Consider the following 15,790-nt stretch of genomic DNA (forward strand, 5'->3'; position numbering starts at 1 on the left):
AACCTTTATATCGCTGGACATTATTATCTGACGTATCACGGCACGGCCAACCATGTCAAAACATATATTATGGTATCGGCATAGTCAAATATGGCACTATGTATTCAATAGTTAATCAGTCAAATTTGAAACGCTGCCTATATTCTGGATTCCTCAATCCTTGAAAAACGTTTTATTCTATTACCTAACCTAACCTTATACCAAAATTTATAAAAAAAAATATACAAATAATCTAACTCGCTTTCAACACTGAAATATATGTCACACTGAAAATCATTAGATAAAAGTTTTTTTTTTTTTTGGTTGTTTGTTTTTTTCTGTAAATTGAATAAAATCAAAATTGTTGTTTTCGTATAAGTTTATTACATGTCACGATGTAATTCGTGACTATAATTTTAACTACATGTAGATCCAGTTTAGAAAAAGAAAACAAATCTAGTCAAAACTGGACAAAATGTTTATTACCTTATGTTGTTATTGTGTATGTTCGTACTTGAAAAACAGATTTTTTTTCCAATCTGTTACAAAGAAGGGAGAGTATTTTCGAATGTTGATTTATATCTTAATATTAAAAAAGTGTTTTGGATACATTAAAGACAGCTTGTTAGGTTATTATATTTAAAAGATGTCCAGTGAAAAAGACATGTATTGTCCATTTTTTTAAAGATTTCTTTTGTACTTTGAACTTTGAGATATGTCATATCTTCTAAAGATGTTGCAATAACAAGTATATTTTTAATAATAATAATAATAATAATAATAATAATAATAATAATAATAAAGTATTCCAATGTAAAATAGAATTTAGATTTATTATTTAATTTTCATGACATAGAAACGAATATATTCACTATAGAAATTTCTTGTGTGTGCACTAAAGCGAAATCAAATATTAACTAAGATTTATTCATTCAATGTTCAAACATTCTGAGTTAGGTAAATTCAATACAAAAGAAATCAAATGCTGAGTAAGATATATTCACTAAAATGAAATTAAATGTTGGGTCAAATTTATTAACTAAAAATGAAATCAAATGTTGAGTGAGATATATTCACTGAAAAGCAAACAAATGTTTAGTGAGATTTATTCACTGCAAAGAAATCAAATTTTGAGACAGATTCTATCAGTTAAATGAACTCAGATTTTGAGTAGGATTTATTCGGTGGAATGAAATCTGATGTAAAGTTAGTTTAATTTGCTAAAATGAAATAAATGATGAGGGTGATTTACACACTAAAATGAAAATAAATGTTGAGTCAAATTTTATTCACTGAAAAGAGTAAAAATGTTGAGTCATTTAATCAAACAACAATTAAATAAAGTGTCAATTTCATTCACTAAAAAGAAATCAAATGAAGAACCCGGTACATTAACTTATAAGAAATCAAATGTTAAGTTAGATTTCTCCGCTGAAAGTCTATTTTTTTTCATCAAGTCTGATTGACTCGCTGGAAAAAAATCAATAATAAAATCATCATAATCATAACAATAAAATAATAAACTATAATGGTATACTAATAAACATATAATTTCATTACATTCACTATTTTAATATAATAATATGAATATTAAATCGTTCAAAAATATATAATTATGACATGTATTTTTAGTCGGCAACCCTGGTAGTTAGTGATGGAAAATTCCACTGCTGCTATACGTCTGAGGTACAACTTATAGGTGAACTAAATTCACAGAAAAAAATTAACTACAAAATGGCGGCTGGAAAGTCGTCTGCTCTAAGTGAGGTTGGGGATTTTTTAGTTGTTGCTGGCTATTTTGTTTTACTCGTTTCCGTTGGAATATGGGTATGTTTATATTCGTTCCACTTTTTTCAGTAATCCTTAAATTATTGTTTTCTGTATTTGCTGTTTTTAATGATATACATTGAAACTTGAATTTATAGATCTGTAATTATTTTTTTATATAAAAAAGGAATAAAAAATATATATAATTATGAGAGTCTGAAGATGTTTATTATTAAAAAGTAATTTGTGATATTATAGCCCATGTTAGTTTTTGTATTGTATTGAGAAGATTTTTTACTAAATAAACTGTACATAAAACATTATTTTTGTTATATAAAATATACAAACCCCTCCCATTTTGATTTAGTTAATTTACTAATACCATGACAACTGCCGGAAACCTAAGGACACATTTGTCAGCATACGCAATTGCAAGTAGTTCCAAATCTTCAGAATTACTGCATGTTGACATTAAACGCTACAGATTTAAGATTGGAATTATTTTTGACTCATCAACATGTAAATTTTGTATTTTTTATGTCGCTTACACCTACAGAGACATGTTACTATAAAATGTCTTTTTGGAAATGCAGTTAAGGGGTCAACTTTGTTTAAAATAAAAGGAATATTTAATACAAAAGCTTAAACTGTGATATGACTCCAAAAGAAATATAGAAAAGAAAATGTTTATCGTCTACGATATTGAATTTTTGAACAGGGGGGAAACTAGGCATCGATTAAACAAAACACCAAAAACACATAGACACTTTAAAATGTCTTCCATGACATTCCGTCGAAAGACATCTCATCGAATATGACAGTAAGTCCAATCCGACATTTGATAAACTTGGACAACTTGTAGAATGTGACAATTGATCGGATGTATTTCATGTTAAAACTTGTCGAAAATTTGTCGAAAAAAGTGAAAGACAAAACATGAAATACAGGTCAAATCATATGACTTTATTTATTTACACTCAGCTATTTTTTATGGTGACTGCAACTAGTTGTTCAACGACAGTCTCAGTCCTTGCTTGTTCCACACTGAATGTACCGTCACCGTACTAAATATGGCTCTTACACAAGTTGCGTAGCAGAAAATAACAACTGAAATAATAATGTGTGTTCGTCTGTATGTTAGCCTCTCACATACCAAAATACAATTAGGAACTATTTTCTCATATATGCTGTGTTAATGTATTAATATTACCGTATAATGTTTTCAGAGTCTGTGTCGTGCCCATCGAGGTACAGTAAGGAATTATTTCCTGGCAGGTCGGTCAATGACTTGGATTCCAGTAAGTTAAATATTAATATATTTCAGTATCAGCATATAAATATATTATATATATCAATGTGTATGACTGGTCAATTCTTTTTATTGAAGAAAATATGCTCATTCATGATATAAATATTAGGTATAAAGCAAAAATACTCCAACGGTTTGAAAGAAATGCATAACTACATGGTTATTATCAGCCATTTCGTTCTGTGAGGTGAACTCGGATGATACATTTGTTTTATATAGGTTTAGATAGGTAATTTATTTGATATAAGTATAACACTTTAGGGTCACAATGTCAGGTCATGAGATACAAGGAGATCAAGTCAGACTGGCACTCAGTCAACATAACTAACGAACTAAAGTACAATTATCAGCCCGGTTGATAACCTTCTATTTACTACTAAGTATGCAATTAACTCCAGTCTTATATAAAAGTGAAATGTTGTAAGCATATGAAAATTTTACGTGAAAGTTCACGTTGTACACTCTGCTGTATAAAGTTTTTGCTCTTAAAATAAAGTGTTCCTTTTCTGTCATATACGTTCTTTGTTCATGTAAAACGCAAGCTTTTTATTAAATATAGCTAAATTTAGCTATAAATACTGGGAGTATACTGTGTTTAAGTCGTGTATTCATTTGTAATAGAATACTATTTGAATTTGTTTAAGTGTTACACTTCTATCTATTCTTTATTGATTGAAAAAAAAATGAAAGTCAAGGAAAACCACAAATGGGTTTAGATGTGCAGGCTTGTTTTAAGCTAATCTAAATTCATTTAAACAAAGTCGACACATCATTGATATGTAAATGATCACGTGTAAATGAACAGTTTTCATTATTTCATGCATTTACATAATACTTAATTGCTTAAGCTTTTTTATAATTATAAGAAGAAAAAAATAACGAAATCTAAAGAAAAAACGCGGTACCTGTGACATGTCAGTTGTTTAAATCCCCGCCAATAAAATTTGAATTGATCTATAGAAAAAGCTCTGTCCGTCCGTTTGGATCCATATCATATAATCAGTTTGTGAAATTTTCTGGAAACTTTGCAGAAATGTATGAATAATAAGGTAGGGTAACATTAAAATTCCACTGATAGGAGTTACGGCCCTTTAAAAACTGTTATTTTAGCCATAGGTTATGATGAAGTATAATTGATTATTATAATTATAGTAAAAAAGGAAGAATGTTCGTCAAATACATTTAAAATCTATTAGTACACTTCAGAGTTATGACTGTTCGTAAGGCAAATTTGATATGCAAGCCTACTTCACATGTAGGGTTTTTTTTTCAGTATGAACAATAGTTTAAAAAATGTTTCACTGCAGTGACAAATAAATTTTCACAGTGAAAATACGGAAATTGAAAATACGCATTTTATTCCATCAATATTTTTAAATATTTCGTTTAATCACGCTTCCGACCTTTTATATGTAAATTTCCGATAGTGTTAGAATTAGAGCATACGAGTATAATTAATCAATTTGCCAAATTTACTTGTTTTCTGGATTATGTCTCTAATTATTTTAAATTATTATTAATTAAAGGTTGGGGCTTCATTATACGCAAGTAATATAGGAAGTGAACATTTTATTGGTCTTGCTGGTACCGGAGCTGCAGCCGGCATTTCTATCATCATTTATGAATGGCTGGTGAGTCGTTTTATTGAATAATTTACATTTGTACAAGGTGCCTTTTGTCTTTTTTTAATTGCTTCACTGGTTTGAAAAAGATAACCTCGGCGTCTTAATAAAGCAGTGACGTGTTGGTTGAAAACTTTAGATGCACGCATTTTCAAACAATATATCATTTTATAATAAATATCAAAAATAATCTATAGAATATAATGTATATACATGTATATTTGATGTTAACATAAAATGTTAACGGTTGTGTTATATTGAGATAATAAATGTTGTTTAGCATTGTGTGTATGAACAAACAATGGCATTTAATGCTAAATTTTATTACAGGGAATGCCTCTAGTAATCTTACTTGGATGGATGTTTGTCCCAGTGTACATATCAGCAGGGGTAAATACTTAAAAAATATACATATTTATAAACAAATATAATAAAATAGTAAAAAAACTGTAAAATCAAAACCTTTCGCCAGGGATTAAATTTCGCTATTTTGCGAATTGAAAACTTTCCCTGCATAAATACATGTTAGCTTAATATCTCGGTAGCAATTTGATTAACAAAACTGAGTGGCATATTGATTAACAAAACTGAGTGACATATTGATTAACAAAACTGAGTGACATATTGATTAACAAAACTGAGTGGCATATTGATTAACAAAACTGAGTGGCATAATTATTAACAAAACTGAGTGACATATTTATAACTGAGTGGCAAATTGATTAACAGAATTGAAAGTAGAAATTCGCGAATATCTTACACGTCAAATAGTTCGAAATGTTGCTTTCGCGAAAGTTTGGCCTTCGAAAATATCTTATTTCACAGTAATAATTATGTAAATCCACTTATTATGATATTTCTCATCATACATTATTTCAATATTTTGTTGCATAGAATTGTGTTGTAAACATATGGTCACATCTTCATACAAAATTTTCAACATTTTATGAACATAAGATATTCATATTAAAGAATATAAGATATATATTCTATTGTTTATTTGTCTTGTTGCATACAGGTAACGACGATGCCGGAGTATATGGAGAAGAGATTTGGGGGTCAGAGAATACGAGTTTATCTCAGTATTCTATCCCTCGTTGTCTACATTATAGTGCGCCTTGCTGTAAGATCATATACAACGTTTTATACCTAACATAATTATCATAGGCTTCATTTCATTTATGGCTATATTTTGGAGGAAAAAATTTTTAAAGTCGGTCCTTCACACGTTGAACATTATTTTAAATGACGAACTCAAAGTTATATAAGAAATAATACCGGTATTAATGTAAGATTCCTTTTGTCTGAAAATGGTTGCAATCATCGTTTGAGGGGTCACTCTATATTAAACATGTGTTATAAATGCACTTGTCTATTCAAATACGTGCAGAAAAACATAGAAAACAATTCACATAATGATTTTTTTACACCTGTGATTTTATCAATGAGCGTGATATTGTATCATTTTCCAGGCGACTATATTCGGAGGATCTCTGTTCATACAGATGGCGATGGGTTGGAACATGTATCCTTCCATAGCGTTCTTGTTGGTCGTCACTGGCTTATTCACAATATTAGGTACATGTATATTTAAAATGTATCGCGTGCATTGTTAATTGGCGTTATATGTCGTGAAGTGCAATAAATAAGCGTGTTATATGTCGATGAAGTTCATTTTCATAGTCGGAGTATGTCGTGTAGAAGTTTACGATTTTGTTTGTTTGTTTTTGTTTGTTTGTTTGTTTGTTAGTAAATTAGTATATACATATATATCTTTTAAAGTGTTCCACGAGGTCAGTAAGGTATATCGATATATGTCGTTCAAATCAGAGCTTCGGAAATGTGGTACGGATAGTATATCGTTGAAGCTGTGTACATATTGGTCGACAAAGAGATTTCTATGTGGACAAAAATGTTTCTGCTGCTTCTCTGATCGCATTATAAACGGGCTTTCTAAATTATCTTTTGTAATAGTCGTTTTCAAATAATCAAATAACACATTTCATTTCGTGTGTATTTGTTTTGAAAACAAACTTATTTATGACGAATTAAAGAAAATTTAGACTTTAATAAGATACGCCATTTTGCAAATTCATTATTGAAAATGTTGAAATTTTAGGAGGTCTAACAACTGTTATCTACACAGACACGTTCCAGACCGGAATTCTCTTAGCAGGATCCATAGTCCTCTCCGCGATGAGTAAGTTTACGTTGTTGTCTGTTATTGTAAGCTATACACTATTTTTGCACATATAATAATATTAACATTTTTTATCCAAACACCTACTGAGCTTTCAACAAAACTGAATACATTTGTATTTCTTGACAAGGTTACTTGTATCACTTGAGAAATGCATTGAAAATCTTATTTAAAATGCACCAATGGCATAGTTGAAATCAATTACACGTGTTATATATGACACCTTAACACTTACTTTTGAGCTTGAAGGATCAATGGTCGTTCGTGAGTAGGTTTGTAGTCAAGATTTATCCGGACCTCAAAACTGACCGAATTTCTGATTTACTTTGCACCAAACTTGCGAGGTAGTTGCATCACCAACAGATCCAAGTTCCTTTATTGAAACGATGGTGCGTTAACAGTCATACTTTTGACAATGGTTTTATTTCTTAGATAATGCCCATTCACCACTCCAATATGTTCATGTGTTATTTGTATCGGTTTGTAATGTAACCTAGTGAACACTCACTTTGCTCTCCCTAGCGGTCGTTTAAAAGTAAACAAGACAAACAAAGAAAAACAAACGCTTCGTGTCAGTAGTTGAAAGGTTTCTTACTTGATAAGATGACTTAGGGTATTGGCATTAACACTTTCATATGTAGACTTTGAGGTCACTTGGGCCAAAATCAAATTAAACAACACAACGCCAACTAGGTGAAAGAAGTTGCATTTTTCATTTCAGGTGAGCGACAAACTAAAAGGACTATTATTGTTTTCTTGCTATTTTTCCTATTTAAGGTTTTCATAAAATAGGCGGGTACGCAAACCTCCGTGAGAAGTATATGGACTCCACCCCGTCGATTCGGGATTACAACAGCACGTGCGGTTTACCGCGCGAGGATGCATTTAACGTACTTCGTGACCCGATTAATTCCGACAACCCCTGGCCTGGCCTCATATTGCAGATGGTTTTGGGATGTATGTGGTATTGGTGCAACGATCAGGTATAGTAGAATTACGTCATATATAAAACATAGATTTTAGTATTTATTTAAATTTTCAAATCTTCATTTGAGGATGTTCCATTTGATTGTAAAGACTTGACGTATAAATTAAAGAATCCAATCCCTGTGAGTTTTACACTCACGCAAGTAAAGTGGTATCATTTGTATATTTTAATTATTTCAAATATTAAGTTTCTTGAAAATAAAGGTGGTTTAATCTGGAAATGAAATCAAAATCAGGCTTAAAATGAGACTTTTTGTTTCCATTGCTTCCAAGGGATCAAACCCTTTTCTATAGATATAAGAAAAACCGTCATAAATTAATTACTTCATTCTAGTACGTGTATGTTGGTCATACATTTTGCACGTGTAAATTATGCTTCATTTCTGTAGGTGACGGAAATGAACCATGTTAACAAGTGAATATAACGTCATTATATACTAAAAATCAAACTTGTCTGAAGAATGACATTTGATGAGTATACATTTGTAAGCACCAACACACGAATGTCCCTTTTACTTTATTAGTGCTGCTATTTTAATGTTAAAATGGTTTACAGGTAATTGTTCAAAGGACATTGGCAGCGAAGACACTGTCTCATGCCAAAGCCGGATCCCTGGTAGCCGGCTATCTGAAGATTTTACCCATGTACATCATGGTCATGCCGGGAATGATAAGCAGAATTCTGTTTCCAGGTACATGTATTTTAATAATCTAATATGTGACACATTGTTCCCATTTAGCATTTTCAACCCTAATAAACCTTCACCAAGCTAAAAAATTAAATTTGATAAAACTTAACAAAACCATTCATCACTTTTGGGGAAAATTTCAAAATACGTGTCACGCTTCAGAACTCTTCACTATTTCGGGGAAACAGTGTGTAAGCGGCCGAATAGCTCAGTCAGTAAAGCCGCAGTACGGAATTCTGAGGGTTTTGGGTCCGAGTCCCGAAAGGGGCTGCACATTTTTTTCAACCTGTGACATACGCAACAACTGGATAGTAAACAATGCAGATCATGATCACACAGAACATAGTCTGAGCTTGTCGCAAGGCTATAATCTATTGCCAACAGAAGAGTCAAGGTAAAGTGTATGAAGCAAAGTGGAAGTAAAACTTTTGTCAGAACAAAATAAGCTGCAATAAGACGTGAACAGATACTATTGATATGGATTTGTTTGCTGTATATGATTCTCATGTTTTTCTACTATTGCCAAACATTTACCAATTCTATATCTGCCACGTGATTCTTTAACATGGCTGAATATTATTTCTAATTCGTTTTAAGATGAGGTAGCTTGTGTGGACCCTGAAGAATGTACCAAATATTGCGGCAATCCCGTCGGCTGTTCTAACATCGCGTATCCCAAACTTGTGCTCGAAATCTTACCCACAGGTATGAATAATTCATGTGTAGACCTTTCATTGTTCTTTTTTTTGTGAAATGAAAAATAAATGTATGATCGGCCATTTAGAGAACAATCTGATTTCCTTTGCTGTACTAGTTTGAATGTAGTTTTAATTTTCACTAAGGTCGCTTAATATTTTTTTAACAGACGCAAGTCAACTCAATCCCGATATAAATACGGTCCATCGCCGTTCCTTGAAGAAATAAATGCCCTGCTTAACTGTGACTATAGCACTGTAGTGATCTTTATAATTAAAAAAAAGTGGAAAGGCATGTAGCGTCAGCCTTGAAATAAATCCTTAATTTTCATATCGATTTACATGTACAATGTTTTTGACAATCTTGGGTAGGAATTATTTATAATTGTCTTTCAAAATATTTGGACAAAATGTTGTTATATGTAATATGTAGTTAAGTAGAAGAAATGATAAGCATAACTTTGCAAACCTTTAAAAATGGTCTTTGAACATGTGAAACATCATAATTATAACCCATGTGTTTTACCTGTCCCGAAATCTGCACAGTTAGGTTTTACATTATGCCGATTTAACGGGTTTGGGGAATTTGTCGATGCCTTCTCCGGCGAGGAATTGAACAGATAATTGTTTGATCAACGGATTGCTAGGATTCAAATCTTGGCGATTATATCAGCGTATCCTGTTTTGCCAGACGACCTTGGTGCAACCAGCAGACCTCTTTTTATATATTTTAAGGATTACGGGGTTTACAGGTGGCGGTGATGTTGGCTGCCATTATTGGCTCACTGACCTCCATCTTTAACAGTGCTAGCACAATATTTACCATGGATCTCTGGACAAGAATACGTTCTAAAGCATCCGAGAAAGAAAGACTTGTTGTAGGAAGGTACGTACGGTTATTTTTTGGCTTACAACATGTATATAGATTGAAGACAAGAATGTCTGACTGTACTTGATAATGCAGCAGATGCGTTTGTGGACCGTGTTTAGCTTTTAATATTAACATTTAATACAATCTTGTATGTCTTATCAACATTTGTTTAGACTAAATTCAGTTAAATATATATTATATACGCTTTCTAACTTACTACATTACTGTGCATATAAAAGTATATACATGTGTCTTGTTTTTCAGAGTATTTATTGTGTTTATGTGTATACTAAGTGTATTGTGGATACCGCTGGTTAAATCCTCTCAAAGTGGACAGCTTTTTATCTACCTTAACGCCATACAAGGTTACCTAGCAACGCCTATTGGTGCCCTGTTTTTGTTGGCAGCATTATGGAAACGTATGACTGAGCCGGTAAACACCAGTTATCGTCTTCTGTTAGTATGAGGCAATTTTTAATATGAATCTTTTCAAAACTTCCATTCTTTATGATACCGCCATGAATGTGAATTGTTCTCCTTCCCATTTATTAATATTTCACTGTGGAAATATGCCATTACACATACATGTATAAGTGAAAACGCCAAATTCACATATTCAATTATTTCACCTGAACGGTTGCAACCACTTTAAAATTGAATAAGTGTTCAGTCAAAGTGAATTAACTTATGTGCTCCTTAAATGAATTAGAATAGCGTTCATGCACAATTACTTTACTTTCCAGGCTGCGTTTTACTCTTTGCTGATCGTTCAAGTTATTGGGTTGGCTCGATTGGTGATAGATTTCACGTACCCAGCACCAATATGTGGTGAGCCGGAGACCCGGCCTGCTGTGTTGTATAAAGTACACTACACGTACTTCTGCGTGATGCTATTTTTCCTGACGATGATTGGTATAGCTATCATCAGCATGTTTACGTCGCCCAGAGATAATGTTGATGTTAGTTTGTTTAAATTTGTCCTTCATATTCATTTTCTTTCTTTCTTTATTTATTTTTCAATTTATGTATTTATTTATTTGTTCATTTATTTATTTTGGTTCCCTATTACGTCGCACCAATACAATATAGCTAATAAGGCAACTTTCTACCTTTATTGGTGGAGGAAAACCTCATGCACCTGTCTTTTGTGCATTATTATTTCAAGCCTGAACGGGCACCGACTTTCCGTAAGCTAGCTTTCTCGCATGACAAAGTGCGAAGACGCTGGCGCAGTTCGAACCTACAATTTACCATGCGGAAATCTCACGGACGTATTTAATGAATTAGGGCTTTCGGCCTCTTATGGTGCAAAGAAGACGCTTCAAATTGATACAAAATCGAAACTGCTACTCAGTCAGACAAATGGTGTTTGAACGGCTGGCACGAGAAAATAGTGCTTTTTTCGAACATTTATATATAGAAAAAACAAATCACCGGTTCATAAAACGGCCATGTCATGCAGAAATCTCACGGACGTATTTCATGGATTTTGGCTTTGGACCTCTCATGTTGCAAAGAAAAATATGGTGTTTTTTCGAACATTAAATACAGAAATAATTAATCACCGGTTCACGGTTGCCTCGAGAATATGGTGCTTTTTTCGAACATTTATATACAGAAAGAACAATTAAATCACCGGTTCATAAAACGACCATGCCATGCGGAAATCCCACGGACATATTTCTTGAAATGGGGCTTTGGGCCTGTTATGGTGCAAAGATGACAAAATCGAATCTGCATCTCAATTAGACAAATGGTGTTTGAGCGGGTGGCTCGAGAAAATGGTGCTTTCTACGTTTGTTGCAGCGAGATGCAACCGGTGATTGTTCATTTTAAGAACCAATCTGTAAACAATCAATAAATAACTACCATTTTACAATCATCGATGTTTGGAGGGGTTAAACTCTATATCTAGGAGTTTGCTTCACTTCAGCCATCTTTTTTCTTAAGACTTAGATATTTACAAATAATTACAGGAAATGACGTTGATTCTTATTATTGATATTGATATTTAGAAAAATTTGCTCAGAAAGATCATATATATTCTTAAATGTGTAAAATTCGCCTACATTATTTGCAACTTCATACATTTATTCTTACATGTTACTTGTTTTCTTTGGAAACAACAATGTTTATATGCTTAAGAGACAGGCCATATAACGTAACGTTAAACCAATTTTCTTTAAACCGCATCATTGTAACGTCCGATATTTTGGCATGTCACCCGATTTTCATTATTTGAAATTATTTCCAAACATCTTTTTTCAATTTAGATTCTTTGATATGAATTTTTTAAAAACAAAGAAATATTCCACCAATACCAAACATCCTAGCTTAGTCTGTAATCGCCGTGTAAAACGTATTTTATTATTACAGGGACTTACATGGTGGACCATAAAGAAAAGGATTAGACAAGAAGGCAGAGTCTGATCCTGAAATGTCAGGTCAACTTGAAAGTAAGAATAAATAATGATAATTTACATGATTAACTTCATTATATACTTAAATAATTATGATACATTGAGAAATATTGATGAGATAAAAAGTGTGATTCCATATTTTCACTTTAAAAATGTATTTTTCACTGCAGTGAAACATATTTTTCTTATTTTCACTGGTGTCTTGCCGGACTAAATTTCTTCTTAATTCAGCTAATACATAAAAATAAAGGGAATGTCTTCCAAATTGTAATGTCAAAAAAAATAGAAAAATGCATACAATAAAACAGAAAATTCATTGTTTTCTATAAATACAGGATTTATTTTTATCTTGTGGTATAAAAATATCATATAGCCACTGATGAAATATTTATTTTTCATACCACTCAATGAAAATAAATCCTGTATTTATAGAAGAAAAAACTTGAACATCATCTATTTATGTTATATATGTGATGAATAAAATATTATTTTCGTGTAGATTCTGTACTCAATTCATTGAACTCATAGAATAAAATAATATTACAGAGGCTCGCACTCAACTCGTTCAATTTTATTTTTAAACCGACACTCATTCAATATCCTCTTGGTATCTTCCCGGACAGTTATGTAATTATCTACATAATTATATTTTGGATTGGTCTTAAAAGAGATATTTCATACACCTGTATCTCTGTTTCATGTCTGGGACAAATATTTTATTATGTCAACTCTGACAGAACATACTTGTTCAATTTTGATTAAACTAAAATTAAAAAAAAATAAGAATTTCTACAGTTGAATATAGCTTTGTCTTTTAAGTATTTTAACACAAAGTTTCGTATAGATCGCAACTGTTTTATTTGATATGTTTTAGGTAAGACGGATTTTACAGTTGAAAGTGAATCGTCTGAGAATTCGACATCAGACGACACTAGATCACGTGATACGAGTGACGAGGATAGACAGCGTTCTAATGAGATCGGAAAGGTTAGACGGATCCTGTACAGAATATGCGGCGTGCCAATAGTGTCACACTCCTATCACAGCGAAGATTGTCATGTCAAATATAAGAAACAGTTCTTTATAGAAGATCCATTCTGGAAAATGGTGTTAGATATAAGCGCTGTGCTCGGGATGGTTCTGGTTGTGTTTTTGGTCGGTTATTATCACTGATGCCGTTATAACATATAACATTCTTTTTTTCTCTATTTATTTTGCTTGGTTTTACAAGCATAGTGTGTGTTTATTTATGTAGGTATCGAGGCCGGAATATCTGCCAAGACTCGATGCTAAGCTGGAGTTCTTATGCATTTTCTCTATTTATTTCGCTTGGTTTTACAAGCATATTGCGAGTTTATTTGGCCGAAATATCGACCAGGATTCGATGCTAAGCTGAGGTTCTTAGGCCTTTTTCTCTATTTAGTTCGCTTGCTTTTACAAGCATATTGTTAGTTTATTTTTGTCGAAATATTGGCTAGGACTCGATGCTTAGCTGATGTTCTTAGGCCTTTTATTAGTTAATCGGACATAAAACAGCATAATTATATATAAAACGCTAGAATATATAGAGATATATTTGCTACTGGGGTTTTAAAATGAATTATTGGAAATTTATTTTATTATACGTACGAACAACTTATTTATCTATTTAACAATGTTATAATATAGAAAAAGGGAGTTAAGAGATTATAGATTCTGTTGTCGAAAACGTGTATGAATTACGTCCCTTCATTTTATTATGATATCCGTAAAGGACTTATCAAACACGTTTCCAATTACCTTGTCGTGTATTTCTATGCTAAATAGCATTGCAGACTGAATACTAAAATCGGTGCTAGGAGACGTGAGGCATGTTGCATTTTCCATCATGTCGGACGAACAGATTCTGCCGTACGAGATTTTCGCAAATCTATTTTTTATGAGTTGCAGCTGTGTTATTATGTTGTTTTTTATGTTCCGACAGGTTCAGTCATTCTTTGATTTGATTTCTTTAGACCGGGCGGTCAATGATAGCCTACGAAAATGCAAGCACTTATTTCCAGTAGGGTCCTCACCTCAGCAGACACTAGAGACAGCTATGAGATACAAGGGGATCTTGGAACCAGTCCCTAGCTCTTATTGAATAGATCCTTTGGTTCTTTTACATGTTCAGTGTATAGCACTGATACATGCGAGGATTATCAGGGTTTCGTACCAGTATACTACGGAATGCCGTTAGGGCCATCGCCTATGAATGGTTTGATCTGAAACGCAATACTCGACAGTACGATGATGAAAACGCGAAAACACGAAACTACGATGGTGAAAACGCGACAGTACGATGATGAAAACACGACAGTACGATAACGAAAACGCGATAATACGACAGTACGATGATGATAATACGATAAACTATCGTGTTTTCATCATCGTACTTTCGCGTTTTCACCATCGTGATTTCGCGATTTTATCGTCGTGTTTTCGTCATCGTACTATCGCGTTTTCACCATCGTACTATCGCGTTTTCATCATCGTACTGTCGTGTTTTCATCATCGTACTATCGCGTTTTCACCATCGTACTGTCGTGTTTTCATCATCGTACTATCGCGTTTTCATCATCGTACTATCGCGTTTTCATCATCGTACTATCGCATTTTCACCATCGTAGTTTCGTGATTTCGCGTTTTCACCTTCGTACTTTCGACTATCGCGTTTCAAATTAACACATTCATAGGCGATGGCCCTAACGGTATTCCGGAATGCCGTTAGGGCCATCGCCTATTAATGGTTTGATCTGAAACGCGATACTCGACAGTACGATGATGAAAACGCGAAATCACGAAACTACGATGGTGAAAACGCGACAGTACGATGGTGAAAACACGATAGTTTATCGCGTTTTCATCAACGTAGTATCGTACTGTCGCGTCTTCATCATCGTACTATCGCGTTTTCATCATCGTACTTTCGCGTTTTCACCATCGTAGTTTCGTGATTTCGCGTTTTCACCATCGTACTATCGACTATCGCGTTTCAGATCAACACATTCATAGGCAATTGCCCTAACGGCATTCCGTAGTATACCTCTAGGTAGGTGGGAAACACTGATAGTGTTTCTGAAATATTCCAAGGGTGTTACCCAGGATCGAACCCGGAACCTCAGGAGTGACAGTCAGTGGTCTAACCAACTGAGCTATCGGACCACCTAACCTTCAAATGGTTTAGTTTTGAAGATTGAATACTGCTCAAGTCGGTGCTAAGGGGTCCGTAT

The 15,790-nt window shown here is 33.1% G+C and overlaps 1 protein-coding gene and 1 long non-coding RNA gene across 4 annotated transcripts in view; both read left to right on the top strand.

Annotated features, from left to right (window-relative positions):
- LOC132743002 (uncharacterized) overlaps positions 1–15,790 on the top strand; it is a 127,037-nt gene that overhangs the window by 21,538 nt on the left and 89,709 nt on the right. The window lies entirely within an intron of this gene.
- Positions 476–14,232, top strand: LOC132742997 (sodium/glucose cotransporter 4-like). 3 transcript variants are annotated; one of them, XR_009627513.1, is made up of 17 exons: positions 476–608; positions 1,612–1,806; positions 2,973–3,044; positions 4,582–4,686; positions 5,008–5,067; positions 5,696–5,800; positions 6,150–6,255; positions 6,797–6,877; positions 7,655–7,860; positions 8,421–8,556; positions 9,151–9,258; positions 9,984–10,134; positions 10,384–10,552; positions 10,863–11,078; positions 12,496–12,575; positions 13,414–13,495; positions 13,534–14,232. XR_009627513.1 is itself a non-coding variant. In XM_060731503.1 (16 exons), exons 2-15 carry the CDS (start codon positions 1,714–1,716, stop codon positions 12,547–12,549), a joined length of 1,662 nt encoding a protein of 553 aa, XP_060587486.1. In that variant the 5' UTR covers positions 476–608; positions 1,612–1,713; the 3' UTR covers positions 12,550–12,575; positions 13,414–14,231. The 3 variants fall into 3 exon arrangements, 2 of the variants coding, with proteins under 2 accessions (XP_060587486.1, XP_060587487.1); XM_060731503.1 differs by having other exon boundaries at positions 13,414–14,231; XM_060731504.1 differs by having other exon boundaries at positions 506–645; positions 13,414–14,231.

The sequence above is a fragment of the Ruditapes philippinarum genome, unplaced genomic scaffold (genome assembly GCF_026571515.1).
Source record: "Ruditapes philippinarum isolate M1 unplaced genomic scaffold, ASM2657151v2 ctg933_1_1_1_1, whole genome shotgun sequence".
NCBI classification, from domain to species: domain Eukaryota; kingdom Metazoa; phylum Mollusca; class Bivalvia; order Venerida; family Veneridae; genus Ruditapes; species Ruditapes philippinarum.

What these genes read in the sequence shown, in the direction of transcription:
- LOC132742997 (XM_060731503.1), top strand. Translation starts at nt 1,714, where the DNA reads ATGGCGGCTGGAAAGTCGTCTGCTCTAAGTGAGGTTGGGGATTTTTTA. An exon ending in TCATCATTTATGAATGGCTG is followed by an intron (nt 4,687 to 5,007) that starts GTGAGTCGTTTT and finishes ATTTTATTACAG; the next exon opens with GGAATGCCTCTAGTAATCTT. An exon ending in GGAAACGTATGACTGAGCCG is followed by an intron (nt 10,553 to 10,862) that starts GTAAACACCAGT and finishes TTTACTTTCCAG; the next exon opens with GCTGCGTTTTACTCTTTGCT.